We start from the raw sequence: 22725 nt of genomic DNA on the forward strand, positions 1-22725 counted from the left end.
GCCCCAACAGGGGGCCGGAGAAGGGCGGGTGCATGAATGGTGGCGGCAGATTCGCGGAGGCTTCCACCCACCACGACGGCGTCGCGCGGAGGGGGGTGGGGGGGTGCCGCATCCCGGGTTTCCCCTGCACGGGTCGCAGACGCCGTCCCGTAATCCCGGCGGCGGGAGCCGAGATAGGGCCGAGGCCCCGCCTTCGCCGCCGGAAACGGAACTCCTGGAGTCACCGGAAACGGAAGTTCCTGGGCTGGCCGCCGGCGGCGGCGGCGGCGGCGGCGGAAGCGGAAGCGGGAGAGGGAGCTGGACCGAGAGCGGGGCCAGGAGCGGGGCGTCCGCATGGCTGAGGCCGGGGCTGTGGCCGCCGAGTACCCGTCGGGGGGCCGGGCGCGGGCGGCGCGCACGCTGCTCGACCAGGTGGTGCTCCCGGGCGAGGAGCTGCTCCTCCCGGAGCAGGAGGACGCCGACGGCCCCGGGGGCGCGGGCGAGCGGCCGCTGCGCCTGACGAACTGGACGCGCTCGCGGGTGCGCGTGGTGTGCGGGCCGGGCCTGCGGCGCTGCGGCGACCGCCTGCTGGTCACCAAGTGCGGGCGCCTCCGCCACAAGGAGCCCGGCGGCGGCGGCGGCGGCGGCGCGGGCGGCGTGTACTGGGTGGACTCGCAGCAGAAGCGGGTGAGCGAGCGAGCCCTCCAGAGGCCAAGAACCAGGCGTAGGTCATTGATCGAGATCGCAGGAAGAGGAACTTCTCCTTTTCTATTTATTTTTTTTTTGGGGGGGTCACACGCGGCTATGCTCAGGGGTTACTCCTGATTGCACTCAGGAATCACTCCTGGCGGTGCGCAGGGGACCATTTGGGATGCCGAGGATCGAACTCCGGTCGGCCGCCTGCAAGGGAAACGCAGGATTTTTTTTTCCCCCTTAGGAGCACAGACTTGGCCCATAAAGGAAACAAAAGGGTTTTCTTGGTGGCCCTCGGGCCGAGGGCTTGTGCCCGCAGAGGCTCGGGACCCTTACCTAAAGTGGGGCGTGCGCCGGGCTTGTTGTGAGATACCTGTTTGAAACCATTGGACTTCATGATGTGGGTGGGTGGGTGATTCCAGTTTCTTCCTTGCTTTTGGACACACCTGGCCGTGCTTGGGGATCGACCCGAGTGTCCAGCGGCTCCACGCAGTGATGGGGGTTGACGTCCGACTGTCGCTGGACCGACCTCAAAATAGTTTTCCAAATCCTTACTGGGGACTTGCTGAGGGTTTCTTTACAAGAGGTCCTGGAAGTGACCGACATTTTGTTGGTGGTTCACTTTTTTTTGTTTGTTTTTTTCCTCTGCAGTATGTCCCAGTGAGAGGGGACCATGTAATTGGCATAGTGACTGCTAAATCTGGAGACACTTTCAAGGTCGATGTTGGAGGGAGTGAGCCTGCCTCTCTCTCTTACTTAGCATTTGAAGGCGCCACGAAAAGAAACAGACCAAATGTCCAGGTAAGGATAAAAGAAACGTTTGGTTTAAAGAGGTATATAGGGCTGGAGTGATGGCACAACAGGTAGGGCCTTGCACGTGGTCGACCCGGGTTTGATTCCCAGCATCCCATATGGTTCCCTGAGCACCTCCAGGAGTAATTCCTGAGTGCATGAGCCAGGAGTGACCCCTGTGCATTGCCAGGTGTGACCCCCCCCAAAAAAAAATAAAATAAAACCCAACAGGGGGCTGGAGCGATAGCACAGCGGGTAGGGCATTTGCCTTGCACGCGGCCAACCCAGGGTTCGAATCCCAGCATCCCATTATGGTCCCCTGAGCACCGCCAGGGGTAATTCCTGAGTGCAAAGCCAGGACTAACCCCTGTGCATCGCCGGGTGTAAAGCAAAAAAAAAAAACCAAACCCAACAACAAAAAAACTCTAATAACCAGAAATAGTATCAGAAAGCTGCCTAAATTGTCCCCAGAAGCATGACCTGTTTTGCAGTTAAGCATCTTCAAGCATTTGTGTAACAATTCTAGGTTGAAGAATTCCTTCGGTAATTCTTCAGTTATTTAGCAGTAACTGTCAGCACTGCAGAGAGTTAAATATACTCTTTTCATTTGTATTCTTTACATTTCTACACTGAGGGATGATTTTTGTGTATTGAGTTGTAAGTTTACATATCTTCTCACATTTTCATTTGTTAATGCCTGTCATCCTAGACAACAAAGTAAGCCATAACTTTAGACAGGGAGGAAGGAAAAGTGGTTTTACATAAATTTCCTTGTCAGTCACCCATCCATTCATCCATTCTGGTTTTGGGTTCTACAACCTGCATCTCAACTTAAGTCACATAATTTTTTCTCCCTAATCTTTCTTGGTTCTGAAAAGGGAAATAAACTTGTTCGCTCAAATTTAAGTCACATAATTTTTCTCCCTAATCTTTCTTGGTCCCGAAAAGGGAAATAAACTTGTTCGCTCAAATTTCCAATTTGGGCTTTCCTTTTCTTTCTTTCCCCTTTTCACTCATCTTTCACATGTCTTTAGTTCAACCTTTACTTTGAACAATTTGCATGCTGAGAGTTGGTTACCTCTATCAATTGCTGACAATTCCCTGGAGCAGTGCTTTCTATAATGATGCTGCCGTTTTTACATGGGTACTGAGGAAACAGTATGGCAGTCACCAGTCAGTTACATGTGGCTGTTTCAGATGTGACTACTCCAGCCAGGAAACTTGAAATATTTAAAGTTTTAGTTAAATGCCAGTTAAACACATGTGGCTACTGTATCGAAGTTTTAACCCTTGAGGATATTCTCCAGCTTTGAGATGAATACTAGTTTGGGGCTTCCTGATGAGTAAAGGGAGGGGTACATGTGTTAGTGGGAACCCAGGAATCCTGAAATCTAGTCTGTCCCTTAGCTACAGAACTGTAAATGGCTTGCATTGCTGCCTGTGGAAACAACAGCTGCTCCTATAGAATGGTTTGCTGAGAGGAAATGAATTTTTGTAATTATCGTTGTAGGTTGGAGATCTCATCTATGGCCAGTTTGTGGTTGCTAATAAAGATATGGAACCAGAGATGGTCTGTATTGACGGCTGTGGAAGAGCCAACGGGATGGGTGTCATTGGACAGGATGGTCTGCTTTTTAAAGTAACTTTGGGCTTAATTAGAAAGTAAGTTCTGAGAACTTCTTGCTTGTCTTTTATAATTGTATCTTCTTGCAAAGTTGATTCATTTGGGGAATTGGATTCTTTCCTCCGAGTTGATCGGTGTCTTTATAGCACAGTTTTATTTATTTTGTGAAGCAAGATAGTTTTTATTGAAAATTATTTAGAAAAATATGATGGAGAGAAGTATGTGTATGTGTTTAAGAGAACATAGGCTTCTGCAGAGTGGAAATAAGCAAAGAAACAGACAAGCAAGATACGTGTTCAAGGGAGAACATGGGCTTCAAGAGCATGCCTCTAGCACAGATTTAAATTTATGTATTTAGACCTATCCTCTAAACGAAATTCACTTGTATTTTGATGATTTAGTTTGTGTGTTGATAGTCTGAGCTACCCTGGAAAATCTGCTGTTTCTTAGAGTTGATAAACTAAGCCCAAATGCAAAAACGTTTCTGAGTCCCTTAAAGACAGTTTACTATTGTATAAAATTGCCGAATTTGGTTATGGGCCCACATGTTGTTTGACAGATGTGTTCTCAAATCAGTGCTGTCAACCAATCACAGAAGTTAACAGATCTCTTCTTGTAGAAAAGTTTCCAGAGGTTAAGTCTGTAGACCCTTACTACACCAGCTGTGCTGTATTAAAGGGCTTATTTTGGGCACTGCTGAGATGCAAAGCTCTCTGATTGGTCTCTCTTTGCTACTTCACAATCACGAAATCCCCTTAATCGTCGATTTCTCGAGCGGGTTCAGTAACCTCTCCATTTGTCCTTTCCCTGAGATCTTAGAAGTCTCTCTCGACTTGGCCCTCCCAATGATGTCAATGTCGCACTCTTTCAGGGTCAGGGGAATGAGATCCAGCTTGTTACTGGATTTAGCATATGAATACACCATGGGAAGCTTGCAAGGCTGTCCCATGTGGGCAGGAAACTCTCAGAAACTTGCCAGTTTCTCCCAGAGGGAGAAGTAGGCTACAAGATATCTTGTAGCTTCTGGGAGCTTGCTTTTAAGTCTCTGGATGTTGGCCATTGATGGGATTACACACACCTGGGTTCCTCTGCCGATGCGTGAGGCCTCTCCAAATTTTGCTGCTTATTCTACGAATTTTGAGAGTTAGTCAAAAAGTGTTTTTGTTTTGGAACTACACCCAGCAGTGCTCAGGGGCTACTCCAGCCCATGCCATGTCAAGGATAGAATCCAGCCATATTGCTTGCAAGGCTTATGCTCCAGCTATACAGCTCTCTCTTGCTCAAGAGAAGCAGACTTTAACAAGCAGCACCTTTGTAGTTTTAGAGTGTATACTCATCAAACACTGACTGGTTGGTTAGAAAAGTTTTGTTAGCATTATAGATAAAAAAAAAAAAAGTTACAGTGGAGGCTTGGGGTCACACCCAGTGGTATTCAGGGCTTAATCCTGTGCACTCAAAGATCACTTATGGAGGACCTTATGGGGTGCCAGGGATCAAATCTGGGTTGGCCTCATGTAAGGCAAGTGCCCTGTCCGCTGTACTGTCTTTCTGGCCTCTATAGTTAATTTTTAAAAGCTACAATTCTGAAATATTGAAGGGGCTCTTCCAACATAGGGGGGAAGAACTTAAAAATTGGTGACGGGTTTGCGGTCTTTAGAACCTAGCCCCCCCTGACCCAGTTTAAGGAAGGAGATAGCAGGTCTGGGATTAAGGTGTTGGCCTGCGTGCAGCTGACCCAGGATCCATTCCCAGACCGTACAAGGTCACCTGAGCACTGCAGGAATGATCCCTGAGTACAGCCAGGAGTAAGCCCAGAGTACCACCAAGTGTGGTACTTCTACTCCCCTCGCTCACCAAATAAAAAGGCAGCAAATACTTGTTCCTGAATTGATGGGGGAGGGAAGGGGCTTGAGTGACTGGAAAACTGACCCGAAAAGGAGTTTTTCTAAAGGGAAATCAGGTCACACCCTACCACTTATAATTTCATTTTCTTCTTCCTTGCCAGGTTGTTAGCTCCAGACTGTGAAATAATACAAGAACTAGGAAAACTCTACCCACTGGAAATTGTATTTGGAATGAATGGAAGAATATGGGTTAAAGCAAAAACCATTCAGCAGACTTTAATTTTGGCAAATATTTTAGAAGCTTGTGAACACATGACAACAGACCAAAGAAAACAGATCTTCTCCAGATTGGCTGAAAGTTGATTTCTATAGCTTTTGATGGGTCAACTGAGCCAAGAGACTGGGTTTCCTGGGCAGTGTTTTTTTTTCAGGTGAGCTTCTCCATTAATCTTCTATTTATGAATATACATATTAATAGAATTCTTAATCTGTAAAAAGTTACCCACGTTGCTGGTGAGAAAAATTACAATTTTTTTACAATAAAGTCAAGTTATTTATTTTGTGTTAATGTCCTCAGTTTTGTTCTAGAGGGAATATCCTATAATTTGAAAGTGGCTAATTACTTTGTGATACTAAAAGGTTCACCAAAGCAATTTGTATATAAAAGTATAAGAAAGCAAACAAACTCACTCTAATTCCATTATTTAGAGGGTAACAGTTAATAATTATAGAAGTTTGCTTTATTTTTGTATTTTCATGGATTGTCATTCTTAGTAACTGCAAAAGACACATTAGTTAAACCAAACTCAGTAACTTGGCTTTCATTCTCAACATCTACATACAAGAGTATGTCTTTAAAATTGTAATTACAGGATTTATATACTATGCCCAGCTCAAATAACACTTAGTAATTTTTATTATTGCTATTGAGAATTCAGTAGTTGTATAGTAGTTCCATGTTACGGGCTATTTGGGGTTTGTCTGGTTTTTGTTTTTCTATCGATTTGTTTTGAGGATGTCTGAATCCAAATACAGACATTTTATTTGCTAAAATCATCTAGAAACTGAATTAACCTGCTTAGGCTTTTTTCAAAAATGGTTGAGGTTTGTGATAAAATTGGCAAAGAAATTCTTTTAAAGCCCAGAGTGAACAGAAGCCTGTGAGCTCTCCAGTCATAGATTAGAGGATGCTCCGGGAGCTAGGGCTGCAGACTGCTGGAGACCGCACACAGGAAGCTGACAGATTGTAGGACTCATTCCACATGCTTGTGAGGATCAAAAAACATTCCTAAAGGGGTTTCTTGAAGGATGGGCTGTTTTTAAGTTAACAAAAAACAACTTACTCCCCCCTCCCTCAAAATCTACAAATCCTGAAATATCAAATTATGATGAGGACAATTTTTTTTGGAAACCAAGAATACCCTTTCTGAACTTGCTAGCTAGCATCTTGAGCTACCAATTTTTTAATACTTCCAGAGTAACTGAAGCAATTTTATCTAGCACAGGAGGAAAGGTATCCTAAGTTTGTGTTCTAAGAGGTATCTAACTTTCTTGCATCACCTGCAGTGTATTTCCAGCTACTTCCAAATTAGAGCTAATATTGTATTTGCTTTTTCAGTTTTTTTTGTTTGTTTGTTTTTGTTTTTTTGGGGGGGTTGGGTCACACCTGGTGATGCACAGGGGTTCCTCCTGGTTTTGCACTCAGGAATACTCCATATGGGATGCTGGGAATCGAACCCGGGTCGGCCACGTGCAAGGCAAATGCTCTACCTGCTGTGCTATCGCTCCAGCCCCGCTTCTTCAGTTTTATCTCCTATGCATACAAAGATGCTTAGCAAAATGTCCTGTTAAGCTACCATTAGGAAGAGAAAAGCCCTCCACATCCATACACTAAACTTGGTTGCTTTAGTGTAGGAGAGTGATTGGCAGCAACAAAGTATGAGCAGTTAGAATAGTTTGATCCTGAGAAGAATGTACATCATATTACTAAGTTAGGGAAAGTGGCATGATCAGAGGAGGCTGAAGAAAGTCACACGGTTTCAGGGTAATTAGTGAAAATTTTATTTCTGATATCATTTAATCATCTTTTTACAAGGAGTAGTAGCTTAGTTATAAATAGGTGTACAAAAGATTAACACATAGTCATTCCTTGTTTTATAAACTTTTTACTTTGTCATCATATATCTGGGCACTTCCTGTGAGCTAGGCACTATGGAAGATACAAAAAAACAAAATGTGATCCCTGTTAATGTTAATTTACAGCCTAGTGGAGAGCCAGAATACCATGTAAAGGCAAGTATGAGCCATTGCCACTCTCTGCTGGGCTCTTTGCTCAAGGCCCCTCTGGCATCTTTCCTCCTACAGCTGTGATCTTTGCTGCCTGTCATTCTGTTGCGTTCGGGAGAACATAGCCTTTTCTGGGAGAAACGCCTTTCTTCAGTGCTTCAGGCCAGTTTTGAGTCTCAAAGTATGTGGACAGGATATCAAATACTGTTAAAAGGGTAAACAGAAAATAGGGTCACAGGAAAATAAATTAGTAAAAATGACTAGAAGAAAAGGATTTTTTGGAATATGTCATTCAAACCTTCTTTGCACTATATATGATTCTGGGAAGAGAAGCACAGACACAGGGCCGTGTGGAAAGTGTTCACATTGAGGAACAAAGGGGCTGTGAGTGGACAAATGCTGAAATATGCAGGAACACAGAACACTGGTTCTAAAGGAAAGGGGCTGTGACACAACCTGGGAAGAGCAAGGGAGCTGTCTGCGATGCCTCTAAACTTGAATGTGAAGGATAGCAGGGTGTCCTAGGTCACGGTGACAGTCTCAACCATTGTTGACCTATGTGGGAAGTGGAACGAGAACTAAAGTGCTGGAGGCCAAAGAAATAGCCAAAATAGGTGGGAGTGCATGTTTTCCATGCCAGAGGCCTGGATTTGATCTCTAGCATCACAAGGCCCCCTGAGCACCATGCTGGAAATTATTAGCAACTGAGAACTATAGGGTGTAGCCCCTTCCCAAACCAAAACACTACTTCTGAGTGGCCAGAACACAAAAGTGCACACGGTAAGTACAGTAGTCACAGGCGAGACTAACATGAGGATCATTTATCATTTCTACTGAACAGTGCAAAGCAGCGGTCCTGAGGCTAACAGGTTGGGTGTGGGCGTGAGTAGTACCTTGATTGATCGCCAATATCTCTGAGTGATAGTTTTTCTCATTCTGGCATCTGACCATGTATTCCTGGATTGGCAAGCGAGCAGTTTTGACCGAGTGTTCTTGGGCTTTTTGAAACGTCACTTTCTGTAAATTAAAAATATTTTTCTTACTAACACATGCATATACTCTAGTAATATGCATATCAAATTGTGAGAAACCCCACTTACCATCACGCTCATTTCCACTTTGTGATCATACATTAAGAGTACTCTGGGTTCAGGGAGACAGTTCAAGTAGCATGTGCCTCATGTGATTCCCTGGTTTCCATCCCTGGCGCGGCATGCCCTCCCCATGGACCAGCACCACTGGGTGTGGCTTCAGGAAGCCCACTAGTATTCAGTCAACAGTTTGCATCACTAAACATTGCTGGAAGTTCAGTCAGACACCCACCACTTGGGGTGACCTCAATTTTTTTTTTTAAAGGACATTCTATGAACATGGAAAAACTGCGGAGTATGAACAGTATTACAGAATGAAGAGTAGTAGCCTGTGCAACAATACTTCATTTATTTGGGGTCATTTGTCTGCTAGCCTCAATACTACTTAAAACAAAGAAGAAAATGTGTGAAAAGAGGCTAATAGCCACAAAAGTTATTCGTATCACTGAGAACACTCCTAGCCCTAAATCAGTAAGATCCCATTCTGGACATGTGGCATTTCCACTTCAGAGTCTGTTGATAGATTATTGATTAGGGGAACCACTTTTAAATCTGGTAGCTCAACAGCAACAAATATATTGTTACGGTAAAAGGCTAAATAAAAAGGTTTCTGAAATTTCCAAAAGTGGAAGAATCCATTTAGGATTGCAGTTTACAAACTGACATTACTTTTATGATATCCTGAATCAGCTTGAAATTTAAATGGAAGTTTAAACTATATTCACTACCTTATAAGTTTTAGACTTCAAGATTTAGAGAAAGGTTCAGATTACGGAGGTCAAATTAACACAGTTGGGTTTGAAAGAGTTTTCAAAGTTAACTAGTCCAGAAGACACGCACCCACCCAATGTTTGTTTATCCATTGTGAGTCCCAAGTAGCAGTCGACATTTTAATGGATAACCCTTTCACAGTTCCAATTTTTCACAGTACCACATTAATAGGAAACCTTGATATTAAGCCACATTTACCATTTTCCTTCTACTCATTTGCTCTAGTTCTCCCTCTGAGCCACTCCAAATAAGCTAAATTTTAAGTGTCTGAAACCATTCAGATACGTGAAGTCAGTAATCGTGTGTGTCTCATGTATATGTATTTATATATACATATGAGTAAAATACATTTGTAAAAAAAAAATGAACATCCACAACACTTGCATGTGTCATGGTTGATACACATTAATTGTTGCCTCATGTAAAGGATGACATCTCACTGTCCTTTTTAATGTGCCTTTAATTTTAACCATTATGTTATATTCATGCATTACACTAATTCATAAACATAAGTAAATTATCAGTATTTGGATATTGATAAGTAAATTATTAATAAATATTTGGATATTTAAAAACTACAATTTGTATTAAAAGCCCAATTCAACAAAAGGAACAAGGACACTACAGTTGCCATTATGGAAAGATATGTGCCCGTGCGGGGAAGATGGTCTACGAAGGAGCAAACAACTCATAAAGAACAAAGAGTTGTAAAGAATGTTGTCAGGGACTGCATTTATAGTTGGTATGGCCTTTCGCATCACAGGGGGCTGACCTGGTTTCCATCCTGGCAACCCGTATGATCCCCCCAAACCCTGCCAGGAGTGATCCCTCAGCACCACTTGGGCATGCCACTTACCTCCTCCACCCACCAAAGAAAAAAGAATGCTGAGTCAGTGCCTGCCCAGTCAAGATGAGAATTACCCTTGCACAACTAACGGAGGAGAAAAAAGGAGTCTCACCACGTAATGACCGAACACTCTCCATTCTAATTCCTGACTGAATTCTGTCACTATCTAGAATGGGTTTCTCTTTGTTTTGTTTTTGGGCCACAACTGGTGGTACTTAGGGATCATTCCTGTGGGTACTGAAAACTGAACCTGAGTTGGTCTTGTGCAAGGCAAGTGCCCTACCTGCTGTACTATCACTGCAGCCCCAAGAATGGGCTCCTTCCTCTGGTTCCCGCTTAGTTTTCAGGTCCTTTGGGCATGTTAATGACTGAACAAGTACCTCTAAAAGCATCACTTTTTGAAACATACCTTCTGAATGCTTTCGTCCACAAGTCCACCAAGGACGTAAACTTTATTTGGATCAATATCTTCAAGAGCTAATGAAAAAATGAGGGCCATTGAGATCAATTCTGTTTTATAATTTCTAAATCCAAAGAAAGTAAAAGTAAAGATTTGTTAATGACAAATGGCAGGAATTTACTAGCTAGAAAATAAAATACAGACCTGCTAATTCTCAGGTGGTGGTGGGGGGGGGACATTTAATTAGACAAATCAATGACAAATCTAACCATAGTTAGAAAGGAGACAAAAGTATAAAGGGAAGTGAAATAATTAGAGGATAATACCAACATCAACTCAACACCAATTCATTTGAGAATTATGTGACATGAATGACTTTTTGCGGGAAAGTGTATCTAAAGTTGCGCTTAAGGAGGGCCTGTGGCGGGGGAGCTGACCAGGGATGCTGGGAATGACTGCCAGAGGGCACGAGTTTCCAGAAGGGATGAGAGCAGAACCTGGTAGGACACGAGCCATGTATCCAAGGAGACATTGCCCAGATGAGGTGCACTGCTTGTCCTCATACTCCTTGGGTGGTGCTAATAAATTTGCCACAGGGAATAACAAGATGAAGGGCAAAGAATGTGCTACTCAAGTACATACCGTGTTCGGAGTCGGGAGTCAGGTATACCAGGGTGTCCAGCGGAAATACACTAAAGCAGTCTTCCTCTGTTCTGTCCAGCTGGAAAAGATAAGCCCAATGCAGTGGGAGCTGGGCTGACATGGCCCACACTGCAGCATCTAGTAGTGCTCAGGCATGGCTCCTGGTGCATTTATGGGGCTACAAGGCTGACAGCCTATTTACAGAATACAGCTGGGGAGGTGCAATAGCAAGGCAGAGACATTCAACCCTATAGAATGAGACAAAGTACCGGGACCCACAGACATAACCGACTACAGGGGAGGGAGTGACAATGCCAGGGACAACCTTGAAAAAAGACTGGAACGTCTTTCTGGAAAACAATATGGACAGTCCTTCAAAAACTAGAAATTGAGCTTCCATATGACCCTGCAATACCACTTCTGGGAATATATCCCAAGGATGCAAAAAAGCACAGCAGAAATGACATCTGTACCCATATGTTCATTGCAGCACTGTTCACAATAGCCAAAATATGGAAACAACCCAAGTGCCCAAGAACAAATGACTGGTTAAAGAAACGTTGGTACATCTACACAATGGAGTACTAGGCAGCTGTTAGGAGAGATGAAGTCATGAAATTTGCTTATAAATGGACAGACATGGAGAGTATCATGCTAAGTGAAATGCTTCAGAAAAAGAGGGACAGACGTAGAAGGACTGTACTCATTTGTGGAGTATAGAATAACATCACAGGAGGCTGACACCCAAGGACAGTAGATACAAGGGTCAGGGGGATTGCCCCGTAGCTGGAAGCCTGCTTCATGAGTGGAAGGGAGAAGGCAGATGGAATAGAGAAGGGATCACTAAGAAAATGATGGCTGCAGAGGCTGGGAGATGCATGCCGAAAGTAGATAATGGGCCAAACATGATGACCTCTCAGTGTCCGTGTTGCAAGCCATAATGCCCAAAAGTAGAGAGACAGTATGGGGAATATTGTCTGCCATGGAGGCAGTGGGAAAGGGGGGGTATACCGGGGATTCTGGTGGTGGGGAATGTGCACTGGTGGAGGGATGGGTGTTTGATCATTGCATGATTGTAACCCAAACATGAAAGCTTGTAACTATCTCACGGTGGTTCAATATAATTAAAGAAAAAAAAAAAAAAGACTGGAAAGGTGTGCCTAAAAAGAGGCAAAACTGACCTACACAGAGCAGAGATGCAACCTATCTATGACACGGCCCAGCTCACCCTTCACCTCAACTGTCACCTCAGACCTCCAGGGGAGGCCGCACTACCCAGTCTCAGCTACATAATGGAAAACAGGGACACTTCCTAGGAACAGATCTGGATTCTTGCTCTTGTGTATCGAGCACTAAATTTATGAGACCACAGGGAATGAGCTGAAAAATGCCTCAGTATGCCCTGAAATTCATCTTAAGTCCACAGAACTCCCATAGTTTTCCTTCTGAACCACTGCTGGTGGGACTGTTTCCAGCCTTTTTGGGTAAACGATATGGACCAAAAACTACAAATGAGGTGCTGAAGTGATAGTATAGTGGGTAGGGTGTTTACCTTTCACATGGCCAGCCCAGGTTTAATCCCTGGCATCCTCACCAGATGTGGCCCAAAAACAAAACCTACAAATGGATCTCCCATATAATTCCATTCTCCCAGTAATTCCATTTCTTGGCATTTACGCCAAAGGGCCCCGAAACTATTCAAAAAAGACACTGGCACTTCTATGTAAATTGTGGCATTATTCACAATAGCCAAAATATGGGAACAGCCCGGTTATCCAAGAATAGATGACTGGGTAAAGAAACTATGGTACATATGCAGAATGGAATACTACTTAGCTATAAGATGAAATGTAATTTGCTGCTATGTGGATGAGTCTGAGAGTATCATGTTAAGTTAGGAGAGGGACAGATATGAATGACATCTCATGGGATATAAAAATAGAAGGGGCTGAATAGCATAGCGGGTAGGGCCTTGCACGTGGCCGACCCGGGTTCAATTCCCAGCATCCCATATGGTCCCCTGAGCACTGCCAGGAGTAACCCCTGTGCATTGCCAGGTGTGATCCAAAAAGAAAAAAAAGTAAGAAAACAAATATTCAAAAGCAACAGAAACAAAGACCTGATCTTCAGCAGGAAGCGTATCACTGGTGAGGAGTGGGGTGTGGGGGAGTAGGACAGTAGGGATTGTGGAGGGTGTCTGGTGTTGCAGTGTTTTCTGTAAGAAACCCTGCCATTACCAACATTATAAATCAATGCCTAAATTACAATTTTTAGAAGTTTTCCATCCTCCCCACTGCACCCTCACAAACCTAATTCTGCTCTAATGAGAAATGGTCTTGACCTTTCTTCCACATCATCCATCGTGGAATATGCACTACAGTATACAAGATACAGGACAGAAATGCAGCTCTAGATACTGCTAATGTATCTGATAGTGTGGCACCAGCTTGAAAATCAAATTATTTTTCTTTATACATGAATTCAGGTAACAATGATGTAAGAGTATGTTTTAGGGGACACTTTCACACCTTCTTCAAAATGTTACACTACAGCTACCCCCAAAGTACCAATATCCCTCAGCCAGGCCACAGAACCACCTTGCTCTGACCTTTCTCTACCTCTGATAATCTTAGTTCCGTGACTTGTGTTGATGGATTTTTTTTTGTTGTTGTTGTTCTTTTGTTTTGCTTCTCTGACCTCCCTTCTCTACCTCTGATCATCTTAGTTCCATGACTTGTGTTGATGTTTTTTTTTGGGGGGTTGTTCTTCCGTTTGCTTCTCTGGATCCTACATTGAATTTTTTTTTGGGGGGGGGGCAGGGGAGGTATGGAGGGGTACACCACACCGGGCTGTACTTAGATCTTACTTCTGGCTGTGTACTCAGGGATCACTCCTGGTGGTACTCATACGGGGTTTAAGGGATTGAACCTGGGTTGGCTGCATGCAAGGCAAATGCTTTAACCACTGTACTATTACTTCATCCCCCTGCATCTGAAACCAGTCTTCCTTAGTCTGACTGGTTTCACTTTGCATGACCCCCTCCAGAGTTCCAAGAATCAAAAATTTAAAATGTAAGAAATATGAACGGTTCTCAGTATTCTCAGACTGAACAATTTATGCCACAACCTACCTCTCAGATGACAATTCAAACTCACAAAATGAGGCTTACCAGATAACTTGAAAAGCCATCATTCATCCTCAGACACTCTTCATACAGGGGACTGTCTGTTGTGAACCCCGTGAGGTAGATCCAAAATGGCTTGTCAACTTTTTTATTTGAACCATACACCCTTCGGATCTGTCCAGCCAGTCTGCTTAGTTCCTTCAAAGAAATAAAAAGAAGTCAGGGTAAGAAACTGCCCACGATAATTCTTTGTCAACAAATAACTTTTGAACCTGTTTATTAGTGCTGCTCTGGAAAACCTCACTAAGAGGAACCATATTACTCCAGGAGTGAAGATGTGACATGCCAGGGCAAGCAAATTACAACCCAAGCACACCTTCCTCTTTCCCCGGAAGCACATACCTGGTGATACTCAAGGGCTAGTCTTGGCTCTGGGTTCAGGAGTCACTCCTGGTGGTGCTTGGGGGAAGATGGAGTGACAGGGATTGAATTCGAGTCTCCAGCATGTAAAGCATAACGCTCTGGCTCTTTAAATTGTCTCCCTGGCTCAAACTAAGCTGCTATTTCTCTGGGATAAAGTGTGAGGCACTTTATAGGTAAAAGTTGGGGAAAGTGAGAACCCCACTTCCTTCTGGACCTGCCATCATATGTTTATGAAATTATAAAATTAAATTTTCATTTTTATCTAAAAATCTATGTGTTTACTGTTTAACTCGTTAAAAGAAGTTAGATTACATAAATTTTTATTCTCCGTCAAATAAAACTTCTCCCTAATTTCAGGAGCTGCAACAGGGTTGGAAGTTTTGATTTTCCACCCGGATTCTACCTTGCAGAAAGAAACACAATCTGATTTCATTTGGTTAGATACAGAAAAAGCTGTGGATTTGATATAATTGGTTTGAACAGCATAAAATTATTGAGGGGCTTGAGCGATAGTACAGCAGGTACAGCATGTGCTTTGCACATGATCAATAAGGGTTCATTTGATTCCTGGCACCCAGATGGCCCCTTAGCCCACTAGGAGTGGTTCCTGAGCACAGAGCCAGGAATAAGCCCTGTGCACTGCTGGGTGGGGCCATAAACAACGAAAATTTTAGGCAAAATGCCTAAAAATGAAGGCCCAATAGTATGTACCACCTTGACATACCAAGAAACCAGAGGACCCTGAATGGTGTAACTGCGAATTTTTCTCCTGATTCTGATCCCATGGATAAGGTCCATGAGCAAAATATTTGATCTTCTAAAATTCTAAAAAAAAAAAAAAAATTGGTTTGGGGCCACACCTGGTGATGCTCAGGATTATTCCTGGCTCTGCACACAGGAGTAATCCTGGCAGTGCTCAGGAGGCCATATGGGATGCCAAGGACGAAACCCAGGTCAGTTTCATACAAGGCCACCGTCTTACCTGCTGTACTATTTCTCCAGTCCCCCTATTCAATCCTTTTTATCAAGGGGACCAGGCCTAGTTCTTGTTTATCCCCAACCAGCTGATTTCAAGTCTTTGGAAGCCCAGAGAATTATTCCCAACAGCCGAAGACAGGCTTCTGCAAGAACCGTGTGTTACTCGACTCTTCTGATAGCACAGAGCTGGCTTCCCAGAGCCCCTGGTTGTCCATTCTGCCCCTGGACACATCACCCTTAGGTCCCTGCAAGATAAGCAGGGGCACTGTCCCCCTGGAACAAGTCACTGTCACTGTCATCCCGTTGCTCATCGATTTGCTCGAGTGGGCACCAGTAACGTCTCCATCGTGAGACTTGTTGTTACTGTTTTTGGTATAACGAATACGCCATGGGTAGCTTGTCAGGCTCTGCCATGCAGGTCAGATACTCTGGTAGCTTGCCGGGCTCTCTGAGAGGGGCAGAGGAATCAGAACCCAGGTTGGCTGTGTGCAAGGCGAACACCCTACCTGCTGCGCTATCGCTCCAGCCCCTGGAACAAGTAGAGGTGACAAATGAGCTGTCATCTCATCTGGTGTGGAGTGTCATGAATTCATTCGTCTCCAGAACCCTGAGGTAGAAATTCCCCCTCACCAAAACTATGAACAGGAGAACACTGAAATACCACACTACAAGAAGAACTCCCACGCGCCTGTAACATGCAACCGGGCAAATATTCCTCCCCAAAGAAGGTCCAAGATTTCATCTCAGAGGAACTGAAGTCAAACGATACCATGTAGGCTGGGATCTTATCAATAGACCACAGAGGACTGCGGGCTCTGAGGTCCAAATCAGAGTTCATCTACTTTGTGGGAACTTGAGCTAATTCAGTTGGGTTCAAAACTGAAGAGAAGGTAAAACTGCAAACTAAACCAGAGAGTGTCTCTTCTCTTCCTTTATCTCTACTGGGGCAACCACGTGTACACATGCTGCTGGTTTCTGACAGAATCACACACGTGAGATCAGGCCCTGCTGTGGGGGGCAGGAAGTCAGAGCTCAGTGGATAACTTACTTTCTGTGACATGTGGTGGGTCATGCTCAAATCAATACAGAGTCTTGGTCCTGAATGTTTAGCTTCCAAAAGTCTCTCCTTGGCTAAAGCTCTCAGAAAACGTTTGCTGTGCTGGGGGCAGATGCCTAGGGCAGAAATATCAGGAAAAAAAAAAAATCAAAGGGAGGAAATGGGAATACGATTCAGGAAAAAAAAATCCCTCCAGCCAGGTGAGGGGCTTTTTTAAAAATGAAAACAGAAACTCATGTACAGTAGTCGCTCATTAAGGGGTCAAAGCAGAGAGCTGAGGACTGAGTGCCTGAAAGCATTTTGTGGGGTTCAAGTCAAAGTTCATCTACTTTCTTTGGGATCTTGAGCAAGTTTATTTACTTATTTTTTTGAGCCTCCTTCTCATCACCTGCAAAATAACAACAGTCAAAGTACCTACACTTCTAGGAACCTTCGTAAAACTCTCAGCCTTGAGTTTAGTACAAGGCCCTAAATAAATGCTTATGATACCATTCTTTCTACTTCTCAACTTATAAGTAAATGTGCACTAGATAGAATGTATTTGAAAGGCCGCCTTAAAGTCTGTTTTCTCTGATATTTTTGTTCCCCCCAAAGAGGACAATAGATCCTACCTCCCAGATGTTTCTTTTTTACCTAAACAATATTCCCACTCCCCTAGGAACATGCCGTCACTCCTTTGTATCAGATCAATATGATGACCCCCGCAATCCGATTTATTGCTACCTGGATTTTCTCCACGACTGGCTTTTCTCCTTTCCTTTTCTTGCTTCCTTTTGCTCTTCTTTGCTGCCACTACTTTTTCCCAGTGTCTCTGTTTTCTCCGGACATTTTTCTTATGTTATCCAGAAAACAAAATTGTTTGAGAACTTCGTAAGCACCAAAAAGGAAAATGAACATTAGAAACAGTTACTTAATTTGTATTTCATTTCGACATAAATTCAGGAGAGAAAAATTATATTAGTTTTAAAAACAGAGATAAACTAAATTGTGTTTCAAGAACACAGCCCCAGCAAAAAGATAGGATGTGCCCAAGGCCCTAATTCTTTAGAGACAGTGTCTGGAGCAATTTAGATTTCCTGAGGTATAATTTCTGAGGTACATAAAAAAAATCTCTTGGGGAATAGGACCTAGGAATTTTTGCTGGATCACAGCAGTGGAGGCCAAGACTGAGAAGAAACGCAAAAGTTAAATCACCAGGGACTGGAGCAATAGCACAGCGGGTAGGGCATTTGCCTTACATGTGGCTGACCCGGGTCCGATTCCCAGCATCCCATATGGTCCCGAGCACCGCCAGGGGTAATTCCAGGAGTAGCCCCTGTGCATCACCAAGTGTGACCCAAAAAGAAAAACAAAATCAAGCAGTTGTAGAGAAAGATAAGACTTCAATTATCTACACACTGGATGCTAAAAAGCTTGTTTGGAATGGGAACGGCAAGAAGAAAAAAAGCATGTGCATCAAGAAAGGAAGACAGTGAAATTGCTAGATATCAGTGCAGAAGATGCAGAAAGATGGGAGAGGAAACAGAAGAGGAAAACCCTGACCTGGGACTCTAAGATTGTACTGAAGGGGTCCAGTAATGCCCAGTGTTGTCAGCTGACCAGATAGGGTCAAACCTGACATGAAAATGTATGAGATGGAGGAAAAAGCAAATTGAAAAATGAGACAAATATAGCTGGAGATGGCTTTATATTGACTACATAAAGGAATGCCAAATTCAACAAGAAGGCAGAAAAGATTCTATGGGGATACACTGCTGAAATTAAAAACTGGAAAGAAGAACCCTTTTGACTGCCACATTGTACCATTAAAGTAGGATTTTCTGTGTCTGTGTGTGTGTGGGGGGGGGAATCTCTCAAAAGCTAAAGATAGGAAGGGGTAAGGCTCTTGCCTTGCATGTGGCCAACCCCAACTAGATGCTAGGTACAGCTTACAGTTCCCTGAGGACCACACCAGGAGTGACCCTGGGTACAGAGCCAGAAGTAGCTCATAAGAACTCTCAGTTGTGGCCCAGAAACAAAAATACAAGACAAAAACAAAAAATTGCTCGAGCTTAATTTACTTTTCCTATAGCTCAAATAACAATAACAATAACAATGACAAACAACAACAACAAAACCAAAAAACCCAACCCTGAAATTTTAAATTCGAGAACAGGAAACGCATACCTTGGAATACACTAAATCCATTCCTAGCCATTTTGCTATCCACACCTGTCCTTAATACAGGGTCCCAGGCAACTCATAGCACTCACCGAGCACCAGGGCGCACTGCTTGTGGGCAGGGCCTCTCCCTTCTGTGGGTCACACTCCACGTCAATCTGCAGGAGCCCAAAGCTTTCTGAGATGCCCTCTTCATCCAGGTCCCATACGAGGCCATCTGGTTCCCGCAGCACATGGGGCTCTGTTTTAGAGGCAAGATCTTCCAGTTCGCAATCCATGTGCTTAGTCCTCTTTTGCACCCAGAATAGAAAAAGGCACAATTATATGAGGCACGACGGTATTGGACTTAAAGAGGTCTTTTCCTAGGTGCAAATGGCAGATGGTATTGTTAACTTACTGGAAAAGTGAATAAAATACAAGCAGATTTACTGAACTGAGCAAAGTCCTTCAGAAAAATGAATCAGCATAGAAACTTGTAGGACAAAAATGTGGTCATTCCTCAAAAAAAACCTAGGAATTGAGCTCCCATTTGACCCAGCAATACCACTTCTGGGAATATACCGTGGGGGTCCAAAAACACACAGCAGAAACACCATCTGCACTCCTATGTTCATTGCTGCACTATTCAACATAGCCAGAATCTGGAAACAACCTGAGTGTTTGAGAACAGGTGAATGGATAAAGAAACTATGCACATCTACACAATGGAATACTACGCAGCTGCCAGGAAGAATGAAGTCATAAAAACTGCTTCTAAATGGACACGAAGAGTACCATGCTGAGTGAAATGAGTCAGAAGAAGAGGGCGAGATATAGGATGAATTCACTCATTTGTGGTGTACAAAAACATAGTAGAAGATCAATACCCATGACCGGGGGAACAGGGTAGGAGGACTGGCCAATGGTTGGAACCAACTGCAACTGTGTCTGGGGTGGAGGGTAGGTAAGATAGAGAAGGGACCCCTATGACAATCACAGCTATTGTGATCACTGGGAATGATCATGCTGGACAAGAACTGAATGTTAAAAACAGGTAAAGGGGTATTCCTGATAGTCTTTTAGTATTTGTATTTTTGTATTGCAAACCACAATGCCCAAAAGGGGAGAGGGAGAGCGGGGAAAGAGGGACGAAGGGGGAGAGCGAGAGGGAAGGAGGGAGGGAGGGAGGGAGGGAGAGAGAGCAAGAGCGAGAGCATCTGCCAGAGAGGCAGGCTGTGGTGGTCTTGGGGAGGTGATGGGAAGGAAACTGGGGACACTGGTGGAGAGATGGGTGTTGGAACACTGTGACTGGAACCTAATCATGAACAGGGAGGGAGGCAGGGAGGGAGGGAGGGAGGGAGGGAGGAAGGAAGGAAGGAAGGAAGGAAGGAAGGAAGGAAGGAAGGAAGGAAGGAAGGAAGGAAGGAAGGAAGGAAGATTCCAGAAGGACAAGCACATACCCCTTACACCTGGTCTTCCTGCTTCCCCACTCCTTCAGAGCTGAGATGTGAACAAGAACATCCTAGGGGAGGGAACGCAGCCTAACCCTATTGATTTCCAGCACCACGTATGGTCGCCCAGTAGCACCAGGAGGGACCCCTGGAGCACAGACCCCCAAGCACTGCAGCGTGTGCCCCAGAAGAACATCCTAAATCACATCAGTCCTTCGGCTCGGTACCCGCAGACTCCCCATGCCCCTCCAACAGCCCCGATCCTGACAGCGGAACTGCTACGCCGCTGGTCATGAACACCTGGCCCCCCTCTCTTGTGCTCTGCACCCAGCGACCCCCGGGGGGCGCGCCGCCGCTCTCTCGCCTTCCACCGCGCTCCCGGGGCTGAGGTCCCCCGCGCTCAGCGGCGGGCACTGCCACTCCCCAATACGGCCTCTGTTTCCCGCCTGCACTCGGCGCCCCGGTGCCGTCAGCGCGAGCTCGGCGCGCTCCCCTCACGCTGCAGGTGCGGAGCTCGGAGCCCCCTGCAATAGCGCGGTCACCCCGCCTCCAGGCTCCGCACCTTCCCGCGACGTCGCGGCCTGGGCGCGGGGTAGCACGCGGGCCGCACGCTAGCCCCAGCAGCTCCACGCCCAGGCACCAAGTGCGGGGCCCGCAGGTTGCAAGGGAGGCGCCAGGAGCGGGAAATAACCCCGCCAGGTTCCCGAACCCCAGAACCCCCCACCCCTAGCCTACCGGGCAAAGGAGCCCCAGCATACCTGAGCCACCGCTAGCAGCCACGCCCGTGCACAGTAGGCCACGCCTTCGAGTCACTTCCGGTTCCGGGCCCTGTCGAACAGCATCCTGGGAATTGAAGTTTTCGCCTGGCCACTCCGCGTGCAAGACGCCTCCAGGGACTTCAACCTTGGAGTTTCGCCCGCCTGGAGTGTTGCTTCACACTCTGAGCCTAGGCTTCCCCGCGGTTAGATAGCGATTCCAATCTCAGCGCTCTCTCTGTCTCTGTCGCTTTCTCTCCCGTGTATAGCTCCGCTTCCCTGCCTCCCAACCCTAATACACACACACACACACACACACACACACACACACACACACACACACACACACCCCACACACACACACGACTCTTCCACAGACTCCCTTAGGATGCTCAACCTTTCAGAGGCCGCACCATGAATGAGCTGGTTATACCCACCACCCAATGAGACACAATCCCCTTCTTTTTGCTCAGCCCTGAGGGATCCCAGTTTATTCCTTTCCTTCCCACCCCACCACCACCACACCCCCCGATCTTACCCCACAGTTTCATCTTGGGGAGTTAGATACCAGAGCACAATTTAAATTCTGAAACCAAAATTCTTTCCCTCTCTTTCTAGCTACCGACAGGCTTTTCCTAAAAACCCAGCCCTACCTACCTCTCTTCTTTGTTCAGAAACTGGGGCTGGCTTGCAAAGGGCTCAAATGGTGTGCACAGGTACACACACACACACACACACACACACTCTGGCCTTACTGCTCATGGCTTCTTTTCTACAGAAATGAACCACTTCACTGGTCCCACTGCTCCATTCATTTGTTGATGAGCATGTCTCTCTTCTATTCCAAGGACCCTCTGTGATATCATATTTGGATGCATTTTTGTTTTGATTTCTTTAAGGGCCACATCTGTCAATGCTCAAGACTTACTCCTGGCTCTGTGCTCAGGAACCAAGTGCTAGGAAAGTGTCTTCCCCTGGACTCTCTCTGCCCCTCTACCTGATGGAAGAGGTCACCTTCTCAAGGCCTTGCCTGGCTTCCCTCTCTCACCCTTCCTCCAGCTTGTTGTGTCTGAGCCCCACGACTTCTTGAAGTGCTTCAAATAAAGGTCTCTGCAGGTATGTTCCCTTTCCTGTCACATTTTCCACAGTTGGCTCCTCTGAATACTCAGGCCTCTGCTAAAACATTTCCTCTTCAGAAGCTAGAGTGATAGTACAGCAGGTAGGGCGTTTGCCTCACAGGAGGGTGATCTGGGTTTGACCTCTGGCACCACACATGGACCCCAAGCACTGTTGAGAGTAATTTCTGCATGCAGAGCCAGAAGTAACTCCTGAGCATTGCTGGGTGTGGCCTCTCCACCTCCAATCCCCCCACAAAAAACCCTAACCATTTGCCCTTTTAAGAGTCTGTACTGGCTCATCCAGTTCTTCTTGATTTTATTTAAACTATCACTGTGTTTCCTATTAACTGTTAAGCTGCTCAAGAGAACTATATTGATCATGTTTATGATATATTCTCATGTTACTGCCCAGTTTGTTGACCAAAGATGTGATTTTTTTTTTTTTTTTTTTTTGCTTTTTGGGTCACACCTGGCGATGCACAGGAGTTTCTCCTGGCTTTGCACTCAGGAATTACCCCTGACAGTGCTCAGGGGACCATATGGGATGCTGGGAATCGAACCCGGGTCTGCCACGTGCAAGGCGAATGCCCTATCCACTGTGCTATCACTCCAGGCTCCAGAAACTCAGACCTTTTTGTTTCTCGTTTTGTACTACCTCTTCTGCCCCTCAACACATTTTTTAATGTACTAGTTTGAATCCGTGCTACTCTC

The 22725-nt window shown here is 45.2% G+C and overlaps 2 protein-coding genes across 5 annotated transcripts; one reads left to right on the plus strand and one right to left on the minus strand.

Moving 5' to 3' along the window:
• Window positions 1-257: 257 nt before the first annotated feature.
• On the plus strand, window positions 258-5489 carry EXOSC3 (exosome component 3). 2 transcript variants are annotated; one of them, XM_055141507.1, is made up of 4 exons: window positions 258-666; window positions 1324-1473; window positions 2975-3126; window positions 5094-5489. In XM_055141507.1, the coding sequence occupies exons 1-4, from the start codon at window positions 334-336 to the stop codon at window positions 5293-5295; spliced, it is 837 nt and encodes a 278-aa protein (XP_054997482.1). In that variant the 5' UTR covers window positions 258-333; the 3' UTR covers window positions 5296-5489. The 2 variants fall into 2 exon arrangements, with proteins under 2 accessions (XP_054997482.1, XP_054997492.1); XM_055141517.1 differs by lacking the exon at window positions 2975-3126 and having other exon boundaries at window positions 5094-5263.
• Window positions 5490-6975: 1486 nt separating this feature from the next.
• Window positions 6976-21023, minus strand: TRMT10B (tRNA methyltransferase 10B). 3 transcript variants are annotated; one of them, XM_012931606.2, is made up of 9 exons: window positions 20900-21023; window positions 18804-19001; window positions 17275-17383; window positions 16543-16667; window positions 14139-14291; window positions 10970-11048; window positions 10337-10404; window positions 8112-8235; window positions 6976-7422 (listed from the first exon to the last, which is right to left on the minus strand). In XM_012931606.2, the coding sequence occupies exons 2-9, from the start codon at window positions 18987-18989 to the stop codon at window positions 7316-7318; spliced, it is 951 nt and encodes a 316-aa protein (XP_012787060.1). In that variant the 5' UTR covers window positions 18990-19001; window positions 20900-21023; the 3' UTR covers window positions 6976-7315. The 3 variants fall into 3 exon arrangements, with proteins under 3 accessions (XP_012787060.1, XP_054979967.1, XP_054979968.1); XM_055123992.1 differs by lacking the exon at window positions 20900-21023 and adding an exon at window positions 20151-20372; XM_055123993.1 differs by lacking the exons at window positions 10337-10404; window positions 10970-11048.
• Between the last annotated feature and the right edge of the window lie 1702 nt (window positions 21024-22725).

This window comes from Sorex araneus, chromosome 1 (assembly GCF_027595985.1).
Source record: "Sorex araneus isolate mSorAra2 chromosome 1, mSorAra2.pri, whole genome shotgun sequence".
NCBI lineage: Eukaryota > Metazoa > Chordata > Mammalia > Eulipotyphla > Soricidae > Sorex > Sorex araneus.